The sequence below is a fragment of the Rhinolophus hipposideros genome (genome assembly GCF_964194185.1).
Source record: "Rhinolophus hipposideros genome assembly, chromosome: 2".
Classification (NCBI taxonomy): Eukaryota; Metazoa; Chordata; class Mammalia; order Chiroptera; family Rhinolophidae; genus Rhinolophus; species Rhinolophus hipposideros.
In genome coordinates, this window is record NC_138048.1 from 84,422,111 (window position 1) to 84,448,093 (window position 25,983).

At 37.8% G+C, this 25,983-nt stretch overlaps 1 protein-coding gene across 1 annotated transcript in view; it reads right to left on the reverse strand.

The window, feature by feature from the left end:
- The window catches only part of GMPS (guanine monophosphate synthase), a 59,431-nt gene extending 33,784 nt beyond the window's left edge, over positions 1–25,647 (reverse strand). Inside the window, exons 1-3 of the mRNA XM_081066079.1 lie at positions 25,172–25,647; positions 6,939–7,120; positions 3,569–3,683 (exon numbers count right to left, since the gene is read on the reverse strand). Coding sequence (XP_080922205.1) covers positions 3,569–3,683; positions 6,939–7,120; positions 25,172–25,198 — 324 coding nt within the window. The 5' untranslated portion in view covers positions 25,199–25,647. The remainder of the gene's footprint in view (positions 1–3,568; positions 3,684–6,938; positions 7,121–25,171) is intronic.
- Positions 25,648–25,983: the final 336 nt, after the last annotated feature.

Here is a 25,983-nt window from a genome sequence, read left to right on the forward strand (position 1 = left end):
ATTTTCCATTTAGTGTACTTTAATTCATCTATTAAAAATAGAGATTTAATAGTTTCACCAGAGTACAATTTAAAAACACTGTAAAAGATAATATGAACTTTTAAAAAAGCTAGAGTAGTCAACAAGAGCTATGGTATTAAAATTAGACAGGTATAAATTCCTCCAAGCTAGGTATTCAATCTCTAGTCCCAAAGGAAGTCTGAAAGCCAACAGAAGGCTGTGCTATGGAGATGGATGGGATAAGCAAAAAAAATCTGGTCTTTCAATTAAACTCATTTGTTCCAATCCCAAATACCTACATACTCTTATTTCAAATGGTCTCTTCATTCTGCCCCTCCTTTTGTCAATCAATCTTCTATTCTTATTTACATTTACATATGCCCAAACCCCCAACACCAAATAAACGCCAGATTTTTACAAAGATTAAGTCTGCATTGATATAATCACTATAATTCATCTTGATGTGTCTGTTCCACAAGTGTCATAAAAAGATATCTGGCATAGTAACACATGATGCAGGCTGACCCAGACACCAACAGAAAAGCAAGAAGCTAAATAAACGTTCATTCATATAATGCACAGTGTCATATTATTTAAAACCATCACCAAATGCTGCCCTGTACAATTTTCCTTAGACATTCACAGCAAACCTTCCTAAATAAAGGTTTCAGTTAAGTCCAGCAGGAAAGAAACTTGCTAACCCTTATCTAAACCAGTACAGGCATACCTCGTTTTATCACGCTCCACCGTTCCACTTAACTGCGCTTCACAGATGTTGCCTGTTTTGTGTGTTTTTTGTTTAACAAACTGAAGGCAAGACCCTCCACCAGCAAAAAGGTTACAGTTCGTTTTACTGTAGTGGTCTAGAACCAAACCTACAGCATCTCCGAGGTATGCCTATACAGATGTTAGCTACTAAAATTGTGTTATCCATGATTAAATTATTCAATGGCTCTTTAGCATATCCATCAGGGATTGGTCGTTTTTTCCTGTAAAGGGTCAGAAAGTATTTTGGCTTTTGCAGGCCCTTCTGTCTCTGTAGTAACTATTCAACTCTTGTCACTGTAGCACAAAAGCATCCATAGATAATACTTAAATGGATGTGGCTGTGTTCCAATAAAACTTTATTTATGAACACAGAAATTTGAGTTTCATTTAATTTTCACATATCACAAAATACAATTCTTTTAAAAAAAATTTTTTCCAACCATTTCAAAATACAAAAACCATTATTAGCTTGCAGGTCATTAAAAAACAGGCAGTGGGCCAGATGCGGCAGGAGGCCATAGTTTCCTGACCCTTTGTCGATAGGAGAAAGTCCAAGTCCCTTACATTGAACAAAGACTTTTCATTGAATGGCCACTGTCTAATTAACTTCATCTTCCCCTTCATTCTCTACTCTAGCCGTTCAAGCTAGCATGATTACCAAAATAGACCATGTCCTCGCCCCCCATGTCTTCAGGTCTCTTCAGAGTCCCGGGGGCCTAACATGCATGTGACCCAGAGCAGTCATTCAAATTTGCTGAATGAAATTTGCTTCTGTAATCAATGAACCTTGTGCACCTCTTCCTCCCCTCATTTGCAGTTCTTAGAGGACAGTTGAATGATCAAGGTAACCAAAGCTGTTGGAACCCTACAGAATTTAAAAGTCCATATAAAGCTTAAGTCTTTTTAGAAAACCAATGGCTTGCAGTAAAGTTTAAAGCTTTCACCTGTTCACAAGGCTTTCATAGTTATTTTTAGTTCTTAACTATGCTACTTAAGTTTGCAAGTGCAAGGAGGTGAACCATCAGCTGTGAGTCTGTGGAAGGAGGGGATAACCTTCTGTATAATAAAACAATTTCCTTATTAAATTTTTGTTTTAATATTCTATTTTGGCTTAAGGAAATGGTTTTCAGTATGGATTCCTGATAACTTCCAAGTCCTAAATGCCTCAAAGAAAGCCATGTAGTACTTCAGGTCTACCACCCTAACCATATCAGCCTCTACTGCCTGTCAGATATGCCAAAGTTTTACAATACGGTTTAGATTTGGGAGGAAGACAGAGAAAGAAATTCTGCCAATAAAAAGAATTTGAGAAAAGCTTGTGGGATTGTATAAAGAAACCAAATGCTTGTAAAATAGATGTTCTTACAACATTTAAAAAAAAAAAAGACCATATGAAATGATAAAGAATGAAAAGTCACAGTCTAGAAGGTATCTGCAATATAGCTAATTGACAAAAGTTTACTATCCAGCATAAATGCAATTTTTTTTTTTTTTTAAACAGGACTTTATTGGGGAACAGTGTGTACTTCCAGGACTTTTCTCCAGTCAAGTTGTTGTCCTTTCAGTCTTAGTTGGGGAGAGCGCAGCTCAGCTCCAGGTCCAGTTGCTGTTGCTAGTTGCAAGGGGCGCTGTCCACCATCCCTTGCGGCAACCTTGTGGTTGACAGCCCACTGGCCCATGTGGGAATCGAACCGGCAGCCTTTGGAGTTAGGAGCATGGAGCTCTAACCGCCTGAGCCACCGGGCCGGCCCCATAAATGCAATTTTTAAAAAAAGACAAGTCAATTGAAAAAATGGGCAAAAATCATGAACAAGGTTTTATAATAAAGTAGACACTAATAGCAAATAAACATACGAATCTTACAATAATAAGGAAAATGAACATTAAGACTACAATGTGATCCTTTTGACACCTCTTCAAATAGGAAAATACAAAAGAAAAAGAAATCTCACCATGTCAAGGCTTGGCAGGGATACAGAGGGGAGGAATTTTTATAGAATGTGAACTGGGAAGAAATATCATTACCCAATGAATCTGAGACTCAGCATTTCAATTTATGGTTACTCTAGAGAAAAGTTTGTGTATGTACAAGACAAACGCAAAAGACAAATATAGCAAACAAATACAAAAATATTTATGGCAGTTTGGCAATAGCAAAAACTGGGAAAAGACCAGCAATACTAACCAGTGAAATGTACAATTAATTTGTGCTATATTAGAACACTAAATTCAATAGTAAAAATGAGCCCGGTGGCTCAGGCGGTTAGAGCTCCATGATCCTAACTCCGAAGGCTGCCAGTTCGATTCCCACATGGGCCAGTGGGCTCTCAACCACAAGGTTACCAGTTCAATTCCTCGAGTCCCGCAAGGGATGGTGGGCTGTGCCCCCTGCAACTAGCAACAACTTGAAGCTGAACGGCACCCTCCACAACTAAGATTGAAAGTTGAACAACAACTTGACTTGGAAAAAAAAAGTCCTGGAAGTACACACTGTTCCCCAATAAAGTCCTGTTCCCCTTCCCCAATTAAAAAAAAAAATAGTTAAAATGAATAACTTGAATGAATCTCAAAACCAAAGTCGAAAATAGTACATGAAGTACGATTTTAATTATATAAAGATGGGTGGGCAAAACTAAGTCAGGTCAGTTCTACTATACTAGTGTAGCAATTCATAGAGTTGCAATATGAAAATGATCTCATATAACTAAATATCCTAAATACTCTCAAGACAGAAAATACTAATAAAATAGGAGTTACAAGCAGAATAAAATTAACTCTGAAGGCAAATTCACAGATGTACCTGCATGCCGTAGCAAATTCCAAGAACAGGCTTGCCAATAGTGAATATTGCTGGGTCAAACCAGGGAGCATCTTCTGCATACACAGAATTAGGTCCTCCAGAGATGATAATAGCACTGTGGATTTAAGGAAGAAGAGTCAGTGAAGAATCTCTCACTGCTGATTTTTAAACAAAGTCTACAGATTCAGAGATTTATGTTTTCAGTATATTGTAGGATATCCAGATTCTGTAACAGCTAATTAAAATCATCTCACACAGCTTAATTATATTTATGCTACTTTATTGCAATGTGTGGAAGTCTATCAATTCAACCTTCACTTGTTAATAAGCACAAACTTCCAAATATATAAATACCAATGTTTCTATCTATGAAGGTTAGCATGAATGTTTTTATTGTTTCCTCACCAATGGAGGAAGTAAATGAAAATGCTAAAGGGAAATGGAAAACACATCGGTCCTTCTGGGAGGCAAGGAGTAAAAAGGCAAGGCAGGGTACAAAAGGACAACTGAAGGTATTCTAAAGGCCCTTAATGACTCAGAATAAATACTCTACAACAGATGGCAGAGTGTGAAGAATTACCTAGCTTTGCCTGTTTAAAACCTATCCAACATTCCCAACAGTTTTACCTGAGACCCAGGAAAGGGAGCCGACATCACTTTTGCCCCATATGCCCTGTTCCCAGAACACAAGTCGATATTATAACATGGCTACAATTTACAGAGCATTCTGTGGGTTAACTTGGGAGTCCAGCTGTTAGTATAAAGGAAGCTGCAAAATGAGACCTATGTTCCTCATCTGGCCACCGATACATCAAATTTGGCCTCAGCATTCATTCAAAAAAAAATTGGACATCTTAATACTATTATGAATTTACAGAAAAATTCAGATGGCAGGATTTTCTGTAGGAAAAAAGGGAAAAAATCTGGCCACACTGGGCCTTCACTGTAGCATGGCTACAAATAAATGGAATCACAGAGACGTGCTTGCACCATATCACACTACCCTCTCTCGTTTGCTGCATGCCCACCTACATAATACAGGCACACTTGAGCCCTATACTCAATTTAAGATACCCTTGGCCTCATTTTAGGTTTCAGTTTGCAGGAATCCTGATTTATCCATAGTTCTAAAGGAAAATGTATTCCAAGTCTAATCAAAATCTACTTACAAACAAACTTGGGTTACAATTCACTTTATAATTAGCAGCTCTCCGCCATGTAAAACCATATAAACTAAAATGCTAAGCTTATAATACATCCAAAAGAATAACGTAACAAAGGTCAAATTCATAAAAATTACTTGCCAAGCTAGGGCATTTTTAAAAAATGTAATAATGGGGTGGCCAGTTAGCTTAGTTAGTTAGAGTGTGGCACTAATGACACCAAGGTTGCTGGTTCAATCCCTGCATGGGTCACTATGAGTTGCACCCTCCTTAAAAAAAAAAAAAAAAAAAAAAAAAATATATATATATATATATATATATATATATATGTATATATACATATATATACATATATATATATATACACACACATACACACACACACACACACAAATAAAATAATCATTTAAGTGATCTCAAAAGCTTCACTCTTTGAACTTTGTATTGGAAACATGAATTATGGTATATGCTTGCTAGCCTATCTTATGCAAAAAGAAACTGAAGACAATGTAAACAGGTGATAAATGTGACATCTTTAAGATAATTCTAAAGGGATGTGGGGTTACTCCTAAGAGGAGATACGTAACCTAGCTTCCTAAAATTGCAAATGATAAAATTCTATAAAACATAATAATCACAACCTCTAGAATTTCAGTATGTTTTATATAATTTTATAAAGGATAATAACCACCATGGGACTGCCCAGCACCTCTCATTAATCTGATAAACAACTCAAGGCTCTAAGATTCTTAATACTTGAAAAGGCAATGGTCTTAATCAGGGATAAAACTCAAGCAGTATTTAAACCAATTATGAAAATTCTTATCTCAGTAAGTCTTGAGAAGAGCTAATCACTCATTTTCAGTCTTCTATTTCTATCCTGCTATTATTTTGAAACTAACTTGCAAGTCAAAGCCTAAGGCATTCCTGATACATATTTTATGTTATCAGGCAGATCAAGGTTCTAAAACCAGGGAGAGGTTAAGATGTCTCTCATGTCATAAAACTAACATTTACTCGAGAAAAAGAGTGCTCAAATAGGTATCTCGGCAGGAAGGACTAACTTAATAAAAGCCACAGTGCCATAGTTCCCATTGTCCTACACGGGCACAAGCATGATCTAGGAACTATTTAGGATCAGGTGATGAGAAAAACAAGTAGACTTTTATTGCCAAGTATCTGTCCACCCTATGCTAAAACAATTATCTCGATTAGTTTGCTGGGAATTTTTTGTTGGTTTGTTTTGGGTAAGGGGAATGAAGAACTTTGGATGTGACAGAGACCCATTCAGATTTCTCACAAAGTTTTTTGATTGTGCCAACACTGGTTCTCACTGGCAATGAAGGCAGGTGAATTAGATAAACTCAAGAGTCCCATCTTACTCTAAAATTCGACAGTTTAAAAAATATAGCTGTTTTAATCTGTATCCTAAGACTAGGACAGAGTTAAATTAAATATGCATTTTGACTTCCAATTCACTTTCAGAAACAAGAATCACAGGATCTTGTATACCTGTCTATGAAGTCTAAAGTTAAAAGTTAACTTTTTCCATTAGAAAAATAGTTATTAATGTTTCTAAGAAAAACAATGTTTTGGAAGAAACATAGCATTAACATTTAAGAGCCAAATGAGGATATAAACTGCAGTTGCTTACTTCGGAATACGAACAGTAATTCCATGAGAAAAGGCATAGCATTAACCAGAAATAGTTGTTAAACAAGAAACTATATGCAAGTTGGCTATCTTTTTGACTATTCTAAGAGTAAAGCTGCGGAATTAGCCCCATATTAGACTTAAGAAATTTTATTTTACAAATTCTTTCTTGGGATAGGAAGCAAAAGAGACTCACTGTACACAGAATTCTCATTTAGGTACTCTAGTCACTGTATATATTCATTTGATCAAATGTTCTTGGATCAAATGAATGAATAACCATAATACAGACTTAGTCATATCTAAGTCTGATCCAGAAATTCCATGAAATTCCATTCCATAAAATGTTCAAATGGTAAGTTCTTACAACTGTGCAATTAAAATTAAGGTAATCTTTTTAACTGGAAACTTAAATTTTTCCTTTAATCAGAACCATTCCATTGTCTTATATTCATTTAAAAAAAAAAAAAGCAGTGCCCAAAGCAAATTTAATAATGAAATATCCCACAATCTAAGCTCAATCTCCTCAGAAAAAACCGAAGTGAAAAGTCTACCGGAATCCATGCTCTTTGATAGCAAATGCTGGTGTTTCCAAGGGGAAGATTTCAGACTGCACGAACAGTTCCCTCACTCTTCGGTCTATGACTTTCCCGTACTGAGCACCAGCATCCAGAATGACAACAGCTCCTTCATAGTGGTGGCAGCCATCTTTAAGGTCTCCTCCAGCATTCTCCAGCTGCAAATATTAATACAAATATCTTAATTATGAAAATTAGATCTACTTTAAAAAAAACAGCGGTCACACTGTCAGCTCCAAAAACACAAAGAAACAAAAACGGTTAAATTAGGGCTTTCTGAGTTGCCAAACTCAAAACACTTGTTTTAAAGTGGAGATTTTTTTTATCCATATCCATATACTGGCATACATAAACAAACACTTTAATAAAAGCTACCATTCATTGACTACATGATGCAGTCACTTTATGTATAATGCATCTCATGTTCTTTAATAATATGGTGAGCATACAACACAGCTGTGCCAAAATATACTCCTGCTTTATGCGTTATACTGTCATTATAATTAATAGTGCCTCCTTCAAACCTCAAAAGCATCCCATTTGGACAATAAATTAAACGGTTACCCATCAAACACTTACAGCCATTGCAAGGAGGGAGATACTGATGAGAAACTGTAAAGTTTGCTGCCACAGTAGGAGCTTGTTCAAATTCACTTTATTAGGATTCCGCATATTAACTGAGGAAAATGATATACATGCATCTCACCCATAACACCAAAAATTTTTAAAGGTTTTGTAATCCTATTTCTGTCAGGTATACACCGGTGACAGTTTTCTAAAAAGCAATTCGGCAAAACGTAAAATTTTTAACTATGTGTGCTGAAATATTTACCTGGTACTGGCTTCAAAATAATGCAAGAGTAGGTGAATGAATAAAACATTGAATAAAACAACATTGCTTTTGTACTAAAATCATTCAAGTTGGCTGAGAGGTACACTCTGTTCATTTTTGTCTAGTCTCTATGCTGCTTTGGATACTTAAGAAAAACCTTTCAAAATGTGTATGTACCCTGAAAATCCTTGAAGGAAGCATATACGGTATGGTCCCATTTTAAAATATTTGGTGTAAAACTGCAGTGTTTCTGTGCACGTATAAAAACTAAAGTATGGACATATATACACCAAAATATTAACAGAGGTTGTATTTGAGTGCTGGAATTACAGGTGATCTTAAGTTTTGTTTCTTTATGCTCTTCAGTATGTTGTAAATGTTTACAATAAACATATTTTTGGAGTTTTCTCCCCTCCAGTTGTAAAATTTGCATGTGAAAAAGCTTAATTCAGTCCTTCAGACACTTGTAACCCTTTCCATCCCTCCTCCCTTTGTATTTATGTGAAAAAATAAATGTAGACCTCACAAACACTTCTGCTGCAGTAATAAAAAAAGCACCAGTCACAACCACTACAGAGGAGGATTTGCAAGAGGGACCAACCACAGGCCAGAAAGAAGTACTCATCACAAATATGAAGATTTTAATCATATGAATATTGAACAATGAAGAAAAATCAAATCACAGAAAGAAGCAGTTTATAGAATATATTAGTGCAAGAAATACTAAAACTTTCTCCTTTTAGACCTTTGTCCTCAGTCCTAAGGTACTCTTCCCTTCAAGGAATATATCTAAAAATCCCTTAATCTTAATCTACTTTTTTCCTAAAGAACACTTAAAGTATTTTTGAAAGACCACTGTTATCGTGTAAATTTCTCAGATTCAGTCCCATTATCACCTTCACAATTTTTACCAAATCCAAGTACAACCTGTTTTTTAATATTATAGGCAGAGTTCTCACTTTGCATGATGCTGATACGCACGAATTTCAGTTACCATGGTTTATACCAAGGCCAGTCCCCAACATGGCTCAAATTTCAGTTACTACAAATTAACTGTGAGTACATGAAGTAACAAACTTTGCCAGTTCTTCAGTCCATAAATCATCATATAAATAACAGATGAGCATCACGATTAGTGACCAATCATGTCACTTCTTTCAAAGTATGTTGTCAACTGATTATTGCACAACAGACAAGAGTGCAGTGCTGCCTCCCAGTGATAAATCCACAGGGCATTTTGCACATATGGATAATCCAAACAAGCAATTTACCAACAAAGAGGAAAGTGCAGCAAAAAAATGAAAAGTGATACGCTGGAAATGAAATTCGATTCCAGTGTAAGTGAAGTTACAGAATAAAGAGCCGACTGTGGCAAGGTTAACACTGCTGTGGGGGGCGGGCAGGTGGATCAGGTGGTTACAGCGCAAGCTGTGGGCAACAGGGCTGCCAGATCGATTCCCACATGGGCCGGTGAGCTGTGCCCTCCAACAAGAATGAAGTCACTGAGCTGCCGCTGAGCTCCAGGATGGCCAGATGGCTCGGTTGGTCGGAGCGCGCGGGCTCTCAACCACAAGGTTGCTGGTTCGACTCCCGCAAGGGATGGTGGGCAGCGCCCCCTGCAACTAGCAACTGCAACTGGACCTGGAGCTGAGCTGTACCCTCCACAACTAAGACTGAAAGGACAACAACTTGACTTGGAAAAAAAGGCCTAGAAGTACACACCGTTCCCCAATAAAGTCCTGTTTCCCTTCCCCCCCACAAAAAAAAAAAAAGGGAAAAAAACCCACTGCTGTGGTTTGAACGCCTCTAGAGGTGCAACCAGAGTAACTTAGCAAAGGAGAACTTATCAACATCAGTGAGGAAAGTCACAGTGAGAAGGCTGTCCAGAGGAAGTAACTCCAGGAAAATACTTCAAATTAAAGAAACTATTGGAGATATTTCATGATATTCAAAAGTGCAAAGGATAAAATGTTGAAAGTCATCAAGGCATAGAAAAGATAAGGGAAGCACAGTTTAAAATACTCAATAAGTTTTTTACAAAGAAATAAAACAAGTTTCAATGCTTCTAATGTTTTAAGTTATAGTATACTAAATAGTGGTTTTACTGTTTTTATTTCCCTATACTTTTATAATTAACTGTAAGAGTTAATGTTTTAACAAAAAATTTTAAATGTCATGAAACCGTCATAATTTTCCCATTGATTAAAATTATTTTGTATAGTTTCAGCTTACATGATCATTTTTATGGTTGTTTTACTATTGTGAAGTAAGACTGGTCGGTATTTCTTTAAATTTTTACTTAAATAAATGTATTTTAAAAGAAAATTTTATACTGTTAGTAATTTTTAAAAATGGTCAATCACATTATACCGTGTTATTGAGAAAACAATGAATCTTTGTCTCCCTTCTTTCTACCTCACCTATCAACTTGCCTATTCGGCACAAAGCTTCAACAACTCAGAGGAAAGCAAAAAAGGCCACCAATGATAAAAGCAAAAGTTCCTTTCCCTCAAAACTTTGAATCTACCTACTCCTACTTTGCATTGAGTTGTAAAGTTTAATAATTAGACTTTAAAACCTGTGGCAGATTAGAAAAAGTACCCTAGTGAGAAAAGGCGCTATTAGTCACATCAATAGTAGAGACAAATGAAATTCAACATCACAGGACAGAAAAATCTATTCTTCTAATAAAATCTATTGAAAAGTAAAGACAAAAGCCTAAAGGTTTAAGGCTAACATCCATCTCAACTGACCTGAGGTCATCATAATAAAGTAAATGATGTTCATAGATATCTTTTAAGGTATCAAGACAACAATACTAGGGGAAAGGCTAAACCATATTCAGCATCCTATTTAAGAATTATTAAGGCAAAGAAATCTGGCAGATTCTGGGAAGACGGAGACACCATCATTTTTGGATCTTCCTGAATCCCCACACATATCACTGAACAACCAGACAGCAAAACCAAAAACCCAAGACATTTACCAAATAACTAAATGACAAGTTATTCCCCGCAAGAAATTCAAAATACTAGCTGGTGGGAACAAACTACCACAGTCACAAACCCGGTATTACCGCGTCTGTGTAGGAAGCAATCTGGACTCATTAGGAACTTGAGAACAGGAGAATTCCAAAACTGCCAATGGGTACTAGCTACAAACAAAGTGCAGGGCCAACTGGAGAACAGCCGCTGCACAGGGAGGATGGCTGCCTACTTCAGTGGTGCACAGATGGCAAGAGACTTGAGGTAAGACCTAAGGGGAGAAGGGGTTTAATCCCCATGAACCTTCCAAGCTAACAGGCCAGGGCTCCCTTCCAGGACAGGGTTCTCAAAGAGGTACAAGTTCTGGGAACAGAATCAAAATTAAGTAGGACAAGGGAGAAGGAAAACAGAAGAGCCAGACTACAGAGAGGGAGGGGAAGCATCAGAACTAGGAATCCTTAGAAAACAAGCTGCCCTAATGCTGACAGAAGTGGGAACGCTATAAAGTTATATATGATATGAACAAAGATTCCTTCCTAAAATTCAGGAAAATTAAATTCACATAAAAGAGAAACAAAAAGTACAGAAGTTAAATCCCATACAAAGTAACTAAAAGTAAAAATGAGGGAACAAGGAATAGAGTAACATCTCTACAAGAAAGCAAGACAGAAAGGCATATTCAGCAGATCAAAACTGGAATGCACTATTTCTAAATGAGCTAAAAGATATTAAGAAAATTATACAAGGCATGAAAGAATACGGATCAAATTAGACTTTGAACCCAGAATATCCAATCCCAAGACTACTCTTAACAAAATCACTGGGCTTTAAAGAAAAAAAAACCTTTGAGTATTTTGAATAAAACGTACATATGACTTATAATTCACTCAACTATATATTTTTGGAAACCTACCTTCGAAGTTATTTTATTTTTTAATATTTTGGTACTAAAAAGGTGTATGCTTTATTACTTTAGAAAGTTTGCTCATGTAAGTGAAATGATGCTCTGATGATGCCTGAGCAAAGCACCATTATACGATATAAACGATTTTGGAAATTGAATTTCATCATTAAACAATTTTGGAAATTGAATTTCATCATATTAAACTTATTCAAGTAGTTCCCCTTTAAAAAGACCTTTCACATTAGAAGCCTTCAATTGTCAAAATATAATTAAAATTTTTAGGGTTAAAAGAGATTTTTAAAACACACACACACACAAATTTTAGTGATACGAGATACTCAACGACCCAAAATAACCCTTTCATTACCAAAAGGCTACCAGTGGATGTTTGACCATTTTTACTTATCTAATCTCACCACACCTATAACTCTGGAAAAACAGTACCTTTTCTTCACAAAATTATTCAATACTTCAGGTACATTAGAAATGTCAACTTCACAGTTTTTTTGTAAGAGACCATCTGACGTACAACGTTGAATGAAATTTGAGAGTTAAGATTCTCTAGTTCTTGTCCTTATCATATGCTTGGTCTACCCTTCTCTTTTTTTCATTTTGAAAAATTTTAAATCTACAGAAAAGCTGAAAGTATTATACAACAAATACTGTCTTCCACCCAAATACAACAATTAGTAATATTTTTGCTACATTTGCTTATTTTTATCTATATATACTTCTCCCCTCCCCAAATACTGGAAAGTAAATTATAGGTATTTCATTCCCCCCAAATGTTTTCAACATGCACCTCCTACAAACAGGAACATTCTCCTACATAACTACAATTCACTACTACACTCAAGAAACTTCACACTGATAGTATCTACAAGCAAATTCCCCAAAATGTTACATATAATGTCCTTGATGGCTTTTTAAAAAATTCCAGAACCATCATCTCCTTTACAACTATTTACCTCTTCACCTTTTTATGGTCTTTCATGACACTGACATTTTTTAAAGTTCAGACCACCTTTTTGTAGAATGTCCCAGGACCAGGATTTGTTTGTTGCCTCATGATTAGATTCCAGGTAAACATTTTTTGGCGACAATTTTACACTGGTGATGTTATCATATCTCCTCCGGATGTGATACAACGACAAGGACAAAATGTTAATTTCTTCCACTACCGGTAATACTGACTTTGATCACTTGGTTAACATGTCTGTGTGCTTAAAAGAAAAAAATCTGATTCAAGTCCTCTCCCTGCTTAAAACCCTACAGTGACTTCCCCATATAATAAAATTCAGTCAAGTCCAAGCCCAATAATGTCCAAGCCCTTACGAGGCCTAAACTGTTCTTTAAATCCTCCAGGGTCCCACAGAGTGGTACGCTGTCCTCTCTGGCTGAAAAATCCCAACATGGATGAATCAATCTCAAACACGCCAACTGAAAGAAGATGGTCATCTCTGACACCACACTGCATTCTAAATGTTCCATCAGCTCAGTAACACAACGGTCATTACCATGGTCATAGTTACGTACAATTTGACATAAAATCCCTTAAGGGAGAGAGATTCCCAGTCTCTCAGGAAATCTCCCTTAGAGCAGAAAGATGATCCAAGGGTTCAGGGAAAGAAATAAAGGCGAACCTGGCTGAAAGTCATCTAAAATAGACATGTTGGAGCTTTATGTGACTCACCATCTGTCATTCCTTATGTATTCTATGAGCAGTTCAATAAGATGCCTGGAAAATGCAGTGGCTTGTTTTTCCTAGTGGTATGATCAGACAAATGCAGCCCCTTCACATTTCAGTCAGCAAACATTTAAAAACCATTTGAAGAAGGACTGTGTTCTGGTTATTACCTGAAAAACTTCTATTGACCTCTTCTGGTAAGACCAAGGAAGTGCTAACATCAAAACTTGCAGAATGAGCTGTCACTGGCCTGGAAAAAAATCCCAGAAGTAACTGAGCATTCTCAAGAAATGCTGAATTACCAAACTTCTTGATGGCAAAGATGTATGGAAAAGCAAGACCCGACAGCTCAAGTCAAAAGGTAATTTAGAAGAGTAAGACTGGACACGAAAAAGGTTGAGAAATATCAAAACTAATTTATTTCATATAGATATATAGACATCCTTTATCTGTGAATAAGTGGTATATGATTCGAAAAACTGTCTCTAAATAATTCTCTTACTATATATATATATATATATATATATATGTGTGTGTGTGTGTGTAATTCAGGTGCAATTATTGAATACAAATGACAGTTATGCAGTTGTTCATTGTATGTAACAAATGTATAAAATGCCTTTAGTAAATGATGTTATACCTGAGAAATCTGTAAGTCATGATACAACACCCTCCCTGTCCACCCCCCTCCCCGCAATAATACACAATACTGGATATACATTTAGTTGTATAAGCAATGTTTACCAATCATCAACTGTTTCATGTTGCCTAAATTATGATGACTGACTTTTGTTCTATTTGTCTTATTTCAATACACTCGTAGATACTAAACATTGTAAACAAAAATTTTGATCACTCAATTCATCTGAGTTTACTTTTCTCTACCTCCTTCAATCTAAACGTGCACCCTAGTGGTTTCTATTGGAATTCCTTCAATAAATTACTATTTTTTTTCAGTTGTTCAATAGGTTTGGGAAATACAAGTCCCTGATGACATACAGTGTTTTCTTAGCCTTTTACTGCTCTTGGTTTGTTAATGACTTCATACATTGAGAAAACTTCCCTGAGATTTCAAGATACCCTGTTTCCCCGAAAATAAGACGTAGCTGGACCATCAGCTCTAATGCGTCTTTTGGAACAAAAATTCATATAAGACCCAGTTTATATTACACTGCATTATAATATTATACCTATTATATAATATTACATTACATTACATTAAAGACCCGGTCTTATAGTAAAATAAGACCGGGTCTTACATTAATTTTTGCTCCAAAGGACGCATTAGAGCTGATGGTCCGGCTAGGTCTTATTTTCGGGGAAACATGGTAGTAGGTGGGAATTCATTTGTTTGCGCATATTATATAGGACCAATCCACCACCATCTCCACATTGTTTCTAATTTCTTTTTCCTCCTTTACTGAACCAATCGATACTTATTAGAACTTTACCTTCTTTGGAATTGCCAACTGTGTGTCTTGATTTTTCCAAGTCATTCCAAATCCTCTTCTACCCTTTTCTATATATAAGGTGCCGATAGCTCGTTTCAAGTTTAAGTGGGTACCACTCCTGAGCATAATGAACAGTCTGAATGTACTATCTAAAATCAATTAATTAAAAAGCAGTTTAGCTTGGACTCAGATACTACTTCTAGCATTCATTCAAGATAGCCAGACTCCCATATACTAATTCTAAATCATGGAAATGTTTGAGAAATTCCATCTTCTCATATTAACTAGAGTTGTAATGGATCTAATTTTTTTAAATTTATTGGGGTGACAATTGTTAGTAAAATTACATAGATTTCAGGTGTACAATTCTGTATTACATCATCTATAAATCCCATTGTGTAATCACCACCCAGAGTCAGTTCTCCTTCCATCACCATAGACTTGATCCCCCTTACCCTCCTCTCCCACCCCCCACCCCCCTTCCCCTCTGGGTAACCACTAAACTAGTAATGGATCGAATTTATACATGTGAATGCTGGGTAAGATAAAACCACAAACTTTATATTATCTTTCTCTTCTAACTTGAGGGAAAATCAAAATTTAGTCCATGCCTCAGTTTGTAGTACCAATTACTCACCTTTGAAGGGAACAATTATTTTCCCCTTGGATTTAACAGGTTCAGCCAGAAATTTATGGCAATGTTATTTGGTTGACAAACTATACCTATGTAGCCAGTTCTAAATTGCGTAGCAGAAAATTTGACACTGTTGGCTAAAGTCAACTACTACTCCTTATCTCATGACTTTTAAATCCTTAAAAGTTTTCTTACAGTTGTTTTTCCATTCAATGGTGAGCATTAGCCAACTGAGGAACAAAGTCATCTCTAAACAAATCTAAACCACTATCAATCTGCCCAAATCAACCTGCATAAGTTGCCAGCGTACACACACACACACACACACACACACACACACACACACACACATTTAGTAACACTGGCTGTCATACTATTAAAACATGGGAAGAAAAAGTTCTGAGCTATGTTCAGTCTGATTTTCGCTATTAAGTTACCTCACAGGTTTCTTTTATGTTGACCTTTAGTTTTCCCAACTGACTCTGCATTCCTGTTATGACTGAGATCTATCATTTTAACAAAAAATATTTCTTTTGAAGATGACATCAAGTGTGCACATGTGTATAGTTTAACATGAAAAAGGAACAAATGTTCTTTGTAAAGAAGCAAACAAAGAAATAAAAACAGATTGATCCCCCAACTTCACGACCTCTCTTCAACTCCTGTCTCCATACTATCAGTATACAATAGATGACCTCAAGATGATTCGTCAGGCACAGATGAAAGATAATCAAAGAGATATCTCTTCCTAAATATACCACTGAGTTTGTCAACAGACTCAATTTTGCCTCATAACCACTACTCCTAAAATACTTTAAAGTAATTTTAGGTTAGAAGAGACCTATATTTTTTTCTTTCTTTTTCAAATATGGAACGCTTCACAAATTTGCATGTCATCCTTGCACAAGGGCCACGCTAATCTTCCCTGTAGCATTCCAATGTTAGTACATTGCCAAAGCGAGCACTATAGTTTTTTTCATGTAAAGTTTAAGCAGTAGAATGTAACAATTTCACATGTATTTAGTTCATGGTCCATTTTTTTCAAGATGCTATTATTATACTTCACAAAACCAGTCACCTTTCAACAAGTGGCCCTTTATACTGTAACAGCAACTACACTTTGTTGCAAATAATGAACTAATAAAACTTGAAAAAACTATTAACATAGTAAAACTAATGGAAAGGTATGCATTTTGCCTTCCAGTATAAACTCTACCACAAGTAAACATAGTTAATGAAAGTTCTTTATAAGAGAATTCAGAAAGAATATAATTAGAATATCAACATTTTGCAATCCCTAATAAAATAATGGATCTAAGCTAGTATGGTCCACAAAAGGACGAGTGCTGATCTGCAAACAGTTTGTTACTAGTTCATATTGAGAAAAAGTACATAAATTTTATATATACATTGTAAACTTGTATAACAAGTTGGCAGAGTAATGTTATTTCTGTTGAATCTACAATAAAAATTTGGAGCTTTTTTTGTTTGTTTATATTTTTAAATTTCACTTATCTAACAATTGATTGTATTTTACAAAAATAACAGTCTTCAGTGGATTGAATTTTTTTAAATTTTTTTAAAAAACCTTTTTTACTGCAAATCTATCTGTAAGAAGCACTGAACTAAAGCACCAGCTATTAAAATCATTAGGTGAAAGACTGATGAGAAACTTGATAATGGATGGACAAATTGGCAACACCTGAATCCACTGATTAATCTTAATGCACGAAAATAGAGACCGAGATTATGTTACCTCTTACTTTGAGGCACCAAGTAAACATATAAAGGAAGACTAAACCACGTGTTTATAACTGTTGAGCTGGATGATAGGGACTTTATATTCTTTGCTCTACTTGTGCATATGTTTTTAATTTTCCATATGTAACAGATTACATATGATTTGCCCCAATTCTTCATTATTCCCTATACCCATGCCTTTTGTCATGTGACTTTGCAGTTTGTCCTGGTATAGGCAGAATACATTTCTTCACTCCCAACATTTGGCTCTACCATAAAACTTGCTTTGGCCAATGTAATTAGGGCAGAAGTGACAGTGTGCCAAGCCTAAGCCATCTTAATGTTCCACTTGCCTCCTGTGCTTCTGCCATTATCATGAAAACAGCATGAGCCTACTACTATGTTTCCCTGAAAATAAAACCGGGTCTAATGTTAATTTTTGCTCCAAAAGACGCATTAGGGCATATGTTCAGGGGATGAAATCCTAAAAAATCATGCTAGGGCTTATTTTCCAGTTAGGTCTTATTTTCGGGGAAACAGAGGAGTCCCAGGGGAAGGATGAGCTTACCGAAGCTCAGCAACGCTGAACTCACCCCCAAACTCATGAGCAAGAAACTAGTATCACATGTTGTTCTGAACATGTTTCTAACACCACCTAAGGTGAAAGATTTTTAAAACTCGAACACCAAAGCATCCATGGCAGGTTCTGAATTAATAGCATGTCATGATTCATGCTTAGCTCTCTGTGATCTTCTTTTTAAGATACTTACATTGATTCTTTAGCTTTACAGATAAACGTATAAATGCATACTTACCCATTTTTAAGGGGTAACTAATGAAGGAAAGACATCAGGGAAGAAAAGCTAGAAGCACTATTAATTACCTCTAAAGAGCTAGGCCTGGTAAGCCCAAGATGTGCCACCCTACGTGGGATAAGACACCTCAAAAACTGACAGAACTTTTCTTATAAAATACCTAAAAATAACTTTAGATGAAAATACTGCACCAATACCAAGGCTGTATTTTCTAAAAACCCAACCTTGTTAAATCCAGAGCACTTCTAATTCTATTTATATTCATCAGCTTTAATGTCAAATTAATTTTGGATTTAAAATTTAGATTGCTATCAAATAAAGTGTTGCAATTCTACTGTACGTTTTTATGTCTATAAAGCCAATCTAAAATAATCTGTTTACCCACAAACCATACTATTTCCCTTAAAATAAAGCAGAACTTTTTAAAAGATCCGTATTATTATAAAATATTATAATGCAATTTTTTTAAGTTTGTTGTTCTATACCAAGGTTTATCTCTTGCAGGCATCAAGTACTCTATTACTACAGCCTAAATATTCCAAACCTAGGAAACAGAAAATACCAAAACCTAGTAGGGGCTATCCTCTGACCCAGCAATTCCATTCCTAGGCATTTATCCAAGAGAAAGGAAACCTATGTCCAAAAAACCTAGAAACAATCCAAATGGCCATCAACAGGTGAATGAATAAATAAGTTCTAGTGTATCCATATGATGGAATACTACGCAAAAATAAAAATGAACAAGCTACTGATGCAGGCAACAACATGCATAAATCTCAAAAACATTATGCTGAGACAAAGAAGACAGAATCGTTGTATAATTCCATTCACATAATTCAAAAACAGATTAAACTAATGTGTGGTTATAGAAAGCCGAACCGTGGTTGTTGTCGAAGGGATTGGCGGCCAAGGAGCACAAGGGAACTTCGAGAGGGATGGAAATGTCCTGTATCTTGATTGGTTACGTGGGTAAATACATTTGTCAAAACTCAAATTGTACACTTAAAGATTTGTGCACTTCACTACATGTACATTGTACCTCAATAAAAACAAAACACCTATTAGTGACCTATTTCCAAGTACCATTTCTCTCCACAGACTGAAGGACAATGCTACAATTAGCACCTGTTACCCTCCGCCTTCAGGGATACCGGATGATGATCAAGTTCTGCCATGGTGTCAATAACAAAGCCAACACTTACTCAAATCTAAGAGCCACTCTGTCACAAAACCAAAAATCTATCAGGTTAAATCCACTTAAGTGGATGAATTCACCAGCCATTAAAAGTTCACACCTGAAACCAAAACCAAAAATAAAAAAAAATGTTAAGTTTATACTTTTATCCTTAAAAATGTTCAGACTAACTCAAGCTATACCCAAAGTTTAACAATTTATCTTCAAAAGAGTTATCTTCTCTGTCTAATGCTCTATGTGTTATGCCTTATTTCACTCAATCAGATGTTGGAGTTGGAAGCAACATCTCATAGTTCATTACAATAATGCAACAGTATAAAAATAGTCCCCCATAATGTAACTTAGGGTGTCACACACACACATACAAAATCACACAAAGCAAGTATAGTAAAAAATGAATGGTATCCCAACTCATTCTATATCCATCCTTGTCCTGATACCAAAACCAAAAATATCACAAGAAAAGTACAAGGCATTATCTCTTATGAATATAGATGCAAAACTCCACACAAATTTTAAGAAATCAAATCCAGCAACATATAAAAAAGGATTATAGACCATGACCAAGTGAGATTTATCCCAGATATGCAAGTTTGATTTAACATGCAAAAACCAATCAATCTAATAATATACCATATGTCAATAAAGGACAAAAACCATGTGATCATCTGAGTATATGTATAAAAAGCATTTGTCAAAATCCAACAACTTTTCATAATAAAAACACTCAATAAACTAGGACTAGAAGTGAACTCCCTCAACTTGATGAAGGGCATCTACAAAAAAAAAAAAAAAAAAAAAAACACCCACAGCTACATTATACTTAATGGTAAAAGACTAAATGCTTTCTCTCTAAGATCAGGAACAAGGATTTCTGCCCTTGCCACTTCTATTCAAAATTGTAGTAGATATATTAGCGAGGACAATTAAGCAAGAAAATGAAATAGAAAGCATCCAGAGTAGAAAGGAAAAAAAAAACTATCTCTATTTGCAAATGACATGTTCTTGTATAAAGAAAATCCTAAGGGTTCCAATAAAACATTATTAGACAAATAGATAAGTTCAGTAAGGTTGCAGGATACAAGATAAATATACGAAAAATCAATTGTATCTCTATACACTTGCAATGAACAATCCAAAAATGTAATTAACATAATTCCATTTACAATAGCATCAGAAAGAATAAAACAATTTAAGAAAGTACAAAACTTATACTTGAAAAGCTATGTAACATTGGTGAAAAATTAAAAACTTAAATGGGGAAACATCCTATGTGGGTCAGAAAACTTAGTATTGTTAAGATAATACTACTGCCCACATTGATCCACAGATTCAACACAATCACTATCAAAATCGTAGCTGGCTTTTTTGCAGAAATTGATAAGCTTATTTTAAGAGTCACATTGAAATTCACAGGACTCAGAATAGCCAAAACCGACTTGAAAAAAGAAAAAAAAAAGAACAATGTTGAAGGATTCACACTTCCCAATTTCAAGACTTACTACCAAAGCTACAAAATGAAGACAATGTAATATTGACATAAGAATGGATGTATAGATAAATGGGACAGAATTAAGAGTACAAAAGTCAATTGTTAGCCTACAAGGGTGTCAATGACATTCAAAAAAGAAAGAATAGCCTTTTCAAAAAAAATGGTACCGGAACACCTGGATGGCCAAAAACAAAAGAATAATGTCAGTACCTTACCTTACAGCATATACAAAAATCAGCTCAAATGGATCAAAGACCTAAATATAGGAGCTAAAACTTTAAAACTATTAGAAGACAACAGGTAATTACACAGGTCTTCATGATCTTGAATTAGGAAGTGTTTCTTAGATATGATACCAAAAACACAAGTGACAAAAGAAAAATAAATTGAACTGCATTAAAAATTTTTGTGTATCACAAGACACCATTAAGTGAAAAAACCCACAGAATAGCAGAAAATATCTGTAAATCCTACCTCATTAGAGACTTATCACTAGAATAAAGAACTTTACAACTCAATAAAAAGACAACCCATTTTCAAAATGGGTCAAAGATCTGAATAGACATTTCTCCAAAGAAAATATACAAATGGCCAACAACACACGAAAAGATGCTCAACATCATCAGTAATTAGATAAATGCAAACCAAAACCACAAGATACCACTTCATATCTACTATGATGGCTATAATCAAAAAGACAAGTGTTGGCAACGATGTGGAGAATCTAGAACCTAACACACTGTGGGCTGACAGAAATGTAAAATACTGCAGCCACTTTGGAAAACAGACTGACAGTTCCTCAAAAGAATCACTATATGACCCAGCAAGTCCGCTCATAGGTATGTACCCAAGAAAAGTGAAAACATGGTTGCAAAAAAACTTACAGAGGAATATTCATAGCATTATCCATAATATCAAAAAAAAATGTAAAAAACTCAATGTCCATTAACTAATGAATGGATAAATAAAAGGTGGTATTATCTGTACAATGGAATATATTCAGCAATAAAAAGGAATAAGATACTTACACATGCTACAAGATGGATGAACTTTGAAAGCATTATACTAAGTAAAAGAAGCCGGTCACAAAAGACTACATATTTTAAGATTTTGTATTTAAATGTCCAAAACAGGCAAATCTAGAAACAGAAAACTGATTAGAAGTTGCCTAGGGTTGAGAGAGAAGACAGCTGGGGAAAAATGAGGACTGACTGCTAGAGGGTATGGGGTTTTTCTTTGTGAGGTGATGAAACTGTTTTAAAATTACTGTGTTGTACAAATCTGTGAATATCCTAGGATCCGATGAACCGTGCCCTTTAAATGGGCAAATGTTATGGTATGTGAATTGTATTTCAATAAAGCTGCTTTAACAATTGTTTTTGACAGGTGAATGGTAGAATCTAGATACAGATGTTGACTAAATTTTCTTTAACGTGTTTGAAATTTTCATAAAATGTGAGAAGGGGTGAAACAGATAAGAAAGTTCCACTATTACTAATAACATATCAAAACAATGTTATATCTACAAGTACTTTTATTCATTTAATGTTTCCCAAACTAATGAAAGATGGGTCATCCAAAATTCGTCCAAAGCAGAATTTCAGAATTCTGGAGTCCTAGATTTGCATTCATGAGACTCAGAGGATAAAAATTACCAAAACTAGTTCTCCAAATTACAGACAAATGAGGGTGATTTAAATGTACACAAATCTCCATGAGTTCTAAGAAATAAAAAAAAGTATTCTGTTCTCCCGGGGACAACCAGGAGTAACTAAGAGAATTTTATGTATCTAGGCAGTTTTAAAGATTTGGGAAATATCCTCTGAAAGTTTTATGGCACATTAGAGCATAAAAGATAGAACAAAAGCTAAAGAACATTATTCTGATAATCAATCCTGCCTTAAAAGAACTAGAAAAAAAGTTTTTATGTCTAATACTTGACATATCCTATTCATACACAATATTGAATAGACGTAAAAAATTTTTAAAGAATAGCTGATTACCTTTACTCTTGTTTTTATTAAATAAGATCTTAACTGAGTAACATTTATCAACTCATTAACTAAGGAAACAAAAATCTCTGCTTTGAATTGTTAACCAAAGGAGGACTGAAAAAAAAGAAAAACTAGGTTCTAATACAAGCTATGGTTTTTCAGTATAGAAAGCTGGAACACTTAAAGGTCCTTTCCAGCTCTAAAATGATACTCTGTGGATAAAACTAATGAAAAGAGCTGAAATACTTTTACAAATTTTAGGTATCTCCCAAATTTCTATCATGCACAAAAAAATGTTATTTTAGAAAATCCTAATAAAAACTGAAATGTACCAGAATAGGAATCAAAATCAGCTTGGATTTTGAGTCAGAGGCATAACAGATGGACAGAGCGAGCTTGAGTCCAGTAGTTGTATTTTACTCCAAAGGGAAAGGTGGTTCAGTAGTAAGCTATGGAAAACAGATGTCTACTCAGATTTCCAGGTGGAACTCCTAAAAATATCCTATTTCACCTACTTTATTATGCTTATTCCCCACATTTAAACTCCTCTTTACTTGAAATGTCCCTATAATCAATGACATATCATGGGTGAATTGTTTTTTTTCCCCTTTAGGAAGTAATTATAGTTTTGATGCAATAGTTATTCCCTTGTATTGCTCCTCTTGAAAATGCTTCCAATTCAGCCTCATTTAATTGTTAGTACAAAAAAAAAAATAAAAAAACAGAACATGACATTCTTGATTATGCTATAAAACATAAAGGACCTAGAAATAAAAATAAGGTAATCACCAATTCATCCGAGGCTCAAATATATCAAACTAATAATCAAGATCCTCTTTAAAATTCAAACTGAACGAAAACAAACAACACCAGTTAGGAAATAACAGTCATTTCCTCTATCAAGACAAAGATGAATTTTTCCAATGAGTTTTAGAGCTCAAAAAAGAAGAAAAAGACTCTGCAAGTTAACAGGAAAGAGCTGTACACTCAGGTTTACTTAATGAGATCAGAAATTAAAGGTTTGAGTGTCTTCATTCACCTATTATAATCCTGAGAAAGGGCTCCAAATAGTCTGACCATCAGCATGTTTGGTTTAAAAGAGTATATCGACTACCTTACAATCTTTACGCATTTGCTCAACAAATACTTTTTGAATGTCTGCTAGATACTAAGCAATCACTCATGGAGAGGACCCACTACGATCTGACACTTAGACACCACCTTGGTAAGAGAATACTGCCTGAATAAGACCTGACAACACCACCAATTCCCATCTGACGTTTAAAACTCCACACACCGGAATACAATGTAACGGAGTCATTTCTTAAAGCCAGGCCCTCAACAGCATAGAGGAGGTACACCTTGCCCAAGTAAATCGCGATTCAAAACTGCCGTTTCCTGCTGACCAAGCTGACTTTGTGAGGGTCTGCAAGAATTCCAGGCCCACGAAATTGTTAAGACAGAAATGGAAGCGCAGGTGCTCCATTCAGAAGCGAGCCGAAAGAAGGGCTAAAGAAAAAGTGAGCCGGGTGGGGGGGGGGGGGACGAGGAGTGCCGCAGCGGCCCCCCCGCGCCCTCCCGCCTCGGCACAGCAACTTAGCAACTTTTCCAGCGCCGGTGACTCCCGACTGCCCCAGCCGTCCGGCATGACGGCCGGGGCTAGAGTCAGGGCGCAGGATCCCCACGGCGGGAGCCGGTCCCACAGCAAACCCACGCGTAAAACAAGGAGCGAGCGGGATGGGGGCAGGGTTGGAAATGCTCCTTCCCTCGGAGAAGGGTGAGGGAACAGGAGCCGAGTGAGCGACCCTTGCTGGGGCCACCAGCTCCCACCCGGGAACCGGGAGTGCTAGAGTCTCGCGGTCTCGCCGAGGGCCGGGCTCGCAGCCGCGCGGGACCCCCAGGCCGGCGTGTGGGAACCCGGCGGGCCTCCCCGAAGGCAGGCGGGAAACGGGGTGGCGGGAAGACGACACGATGGCCCAGCTCGGTCCTCGCACGCGAGGCCACAACCCTGCCCTGCCTTCGGCGGGCCCCGGGAGCTCGCATGAAAGGCCCCCAGCTTCCTGAAGGGACGGGATGAGGGATGAGGAAGACCCTCTCCCCACGTACACACACCCCCGCTCGCCTCCCTACCCCACCCCCGGCCGCGCGCGGCCGGCTCTGCGCCCCACAGCGGCGCCGGGAGGCCAGGGCCAGCCGCGCGGCCGCCAGAAGCTGACGCCTTCCCCGACGCCCGGCGCCCGGCGGGCGCAGGAACCCCCGCACGCAGACAAAATCAACAAAGGCACCTGCCGCTCGCGAAAAGAAAACACGCCACAGGCCCCGACCCGTGGCTCTCTGACTCGCTGCTGCCGGGGCCGCAAAGCTGCGCTGACGGGTTGAGGAGAGGGGGCGGGGAAGGGCCACGAGCGGTGGCTCCCGGGCCACGGAGCCTAGCGTCCCTCCGGAGGCGCTGAAGCGGGGATCACCACGCCAGACACTGACCTTGGAGTCTCCGTTGCACAGAGCCATCGGGGCCCGGGCCGCGGCAGCCAGAGTATGAGACGGGACGGGAGAGGGCCGACGGGGTCGACGCCACGGGACGCGGCTCAAAAAAGGCCTGGTTGAGGAGCGGGCGAGCGCAGAGAGGAGCGGGCCTCCTGCAAAGCGCGAATCCCGCAGTAGCTGCCGTGCGCTGGCCCCAGCGCCGCGGGAGAGGAGACCAGCGGCGCACACGGTGCCCCCGCCTCCTGCTTCCGCCCTGGCCGGCCACTGGGAGGAGCCAGAGCCCGTGTGGCTAGGCAGCCCAGCCAAAGACACCCCCGACTTGCCGCCGCCCAATGAGCCCGCCTCAGGAGGCGGGCCCTTCGGCTCGAGGCCCCGCCTCCAGGCCTGTCCCGCCGCTCAGTCCTGCTCCCCGGAGAAGAAACCCGCCCAGTCTCCCGCCTGCTGGCCTACGGGAAGAGGAGCCGGCGGCTCCTGGCCTCGCCCCCGCTGCCAAGCCCCACCCCCGCCTCCGACCGGCCGGCCCCTGGGAGGAGGAGCCCGCGGCGCCCAGCCAGGTTCCGCCTGTGTCTCCCCCGCACCGGGCAGCCGGCCCTAACTGGAGGCGTTCGTGGCGCCCCGCCCCGTCCAACCGTTAAGGCCCGCCCTCGAGGAAAATCCAACCGCCGCCAACTTATTTACGGGCTCGCCTCTGAGCACTGTGAGAGGCTTGCGGTGCCGAGTTGGTGGCTTTACAGAGCTGGGTTTGTGGGGGTACTGAAGCCCGTGGGGCGGCCTCAAGTTTTGGGACTTGGAGGAGGCCAAAGCTGCTT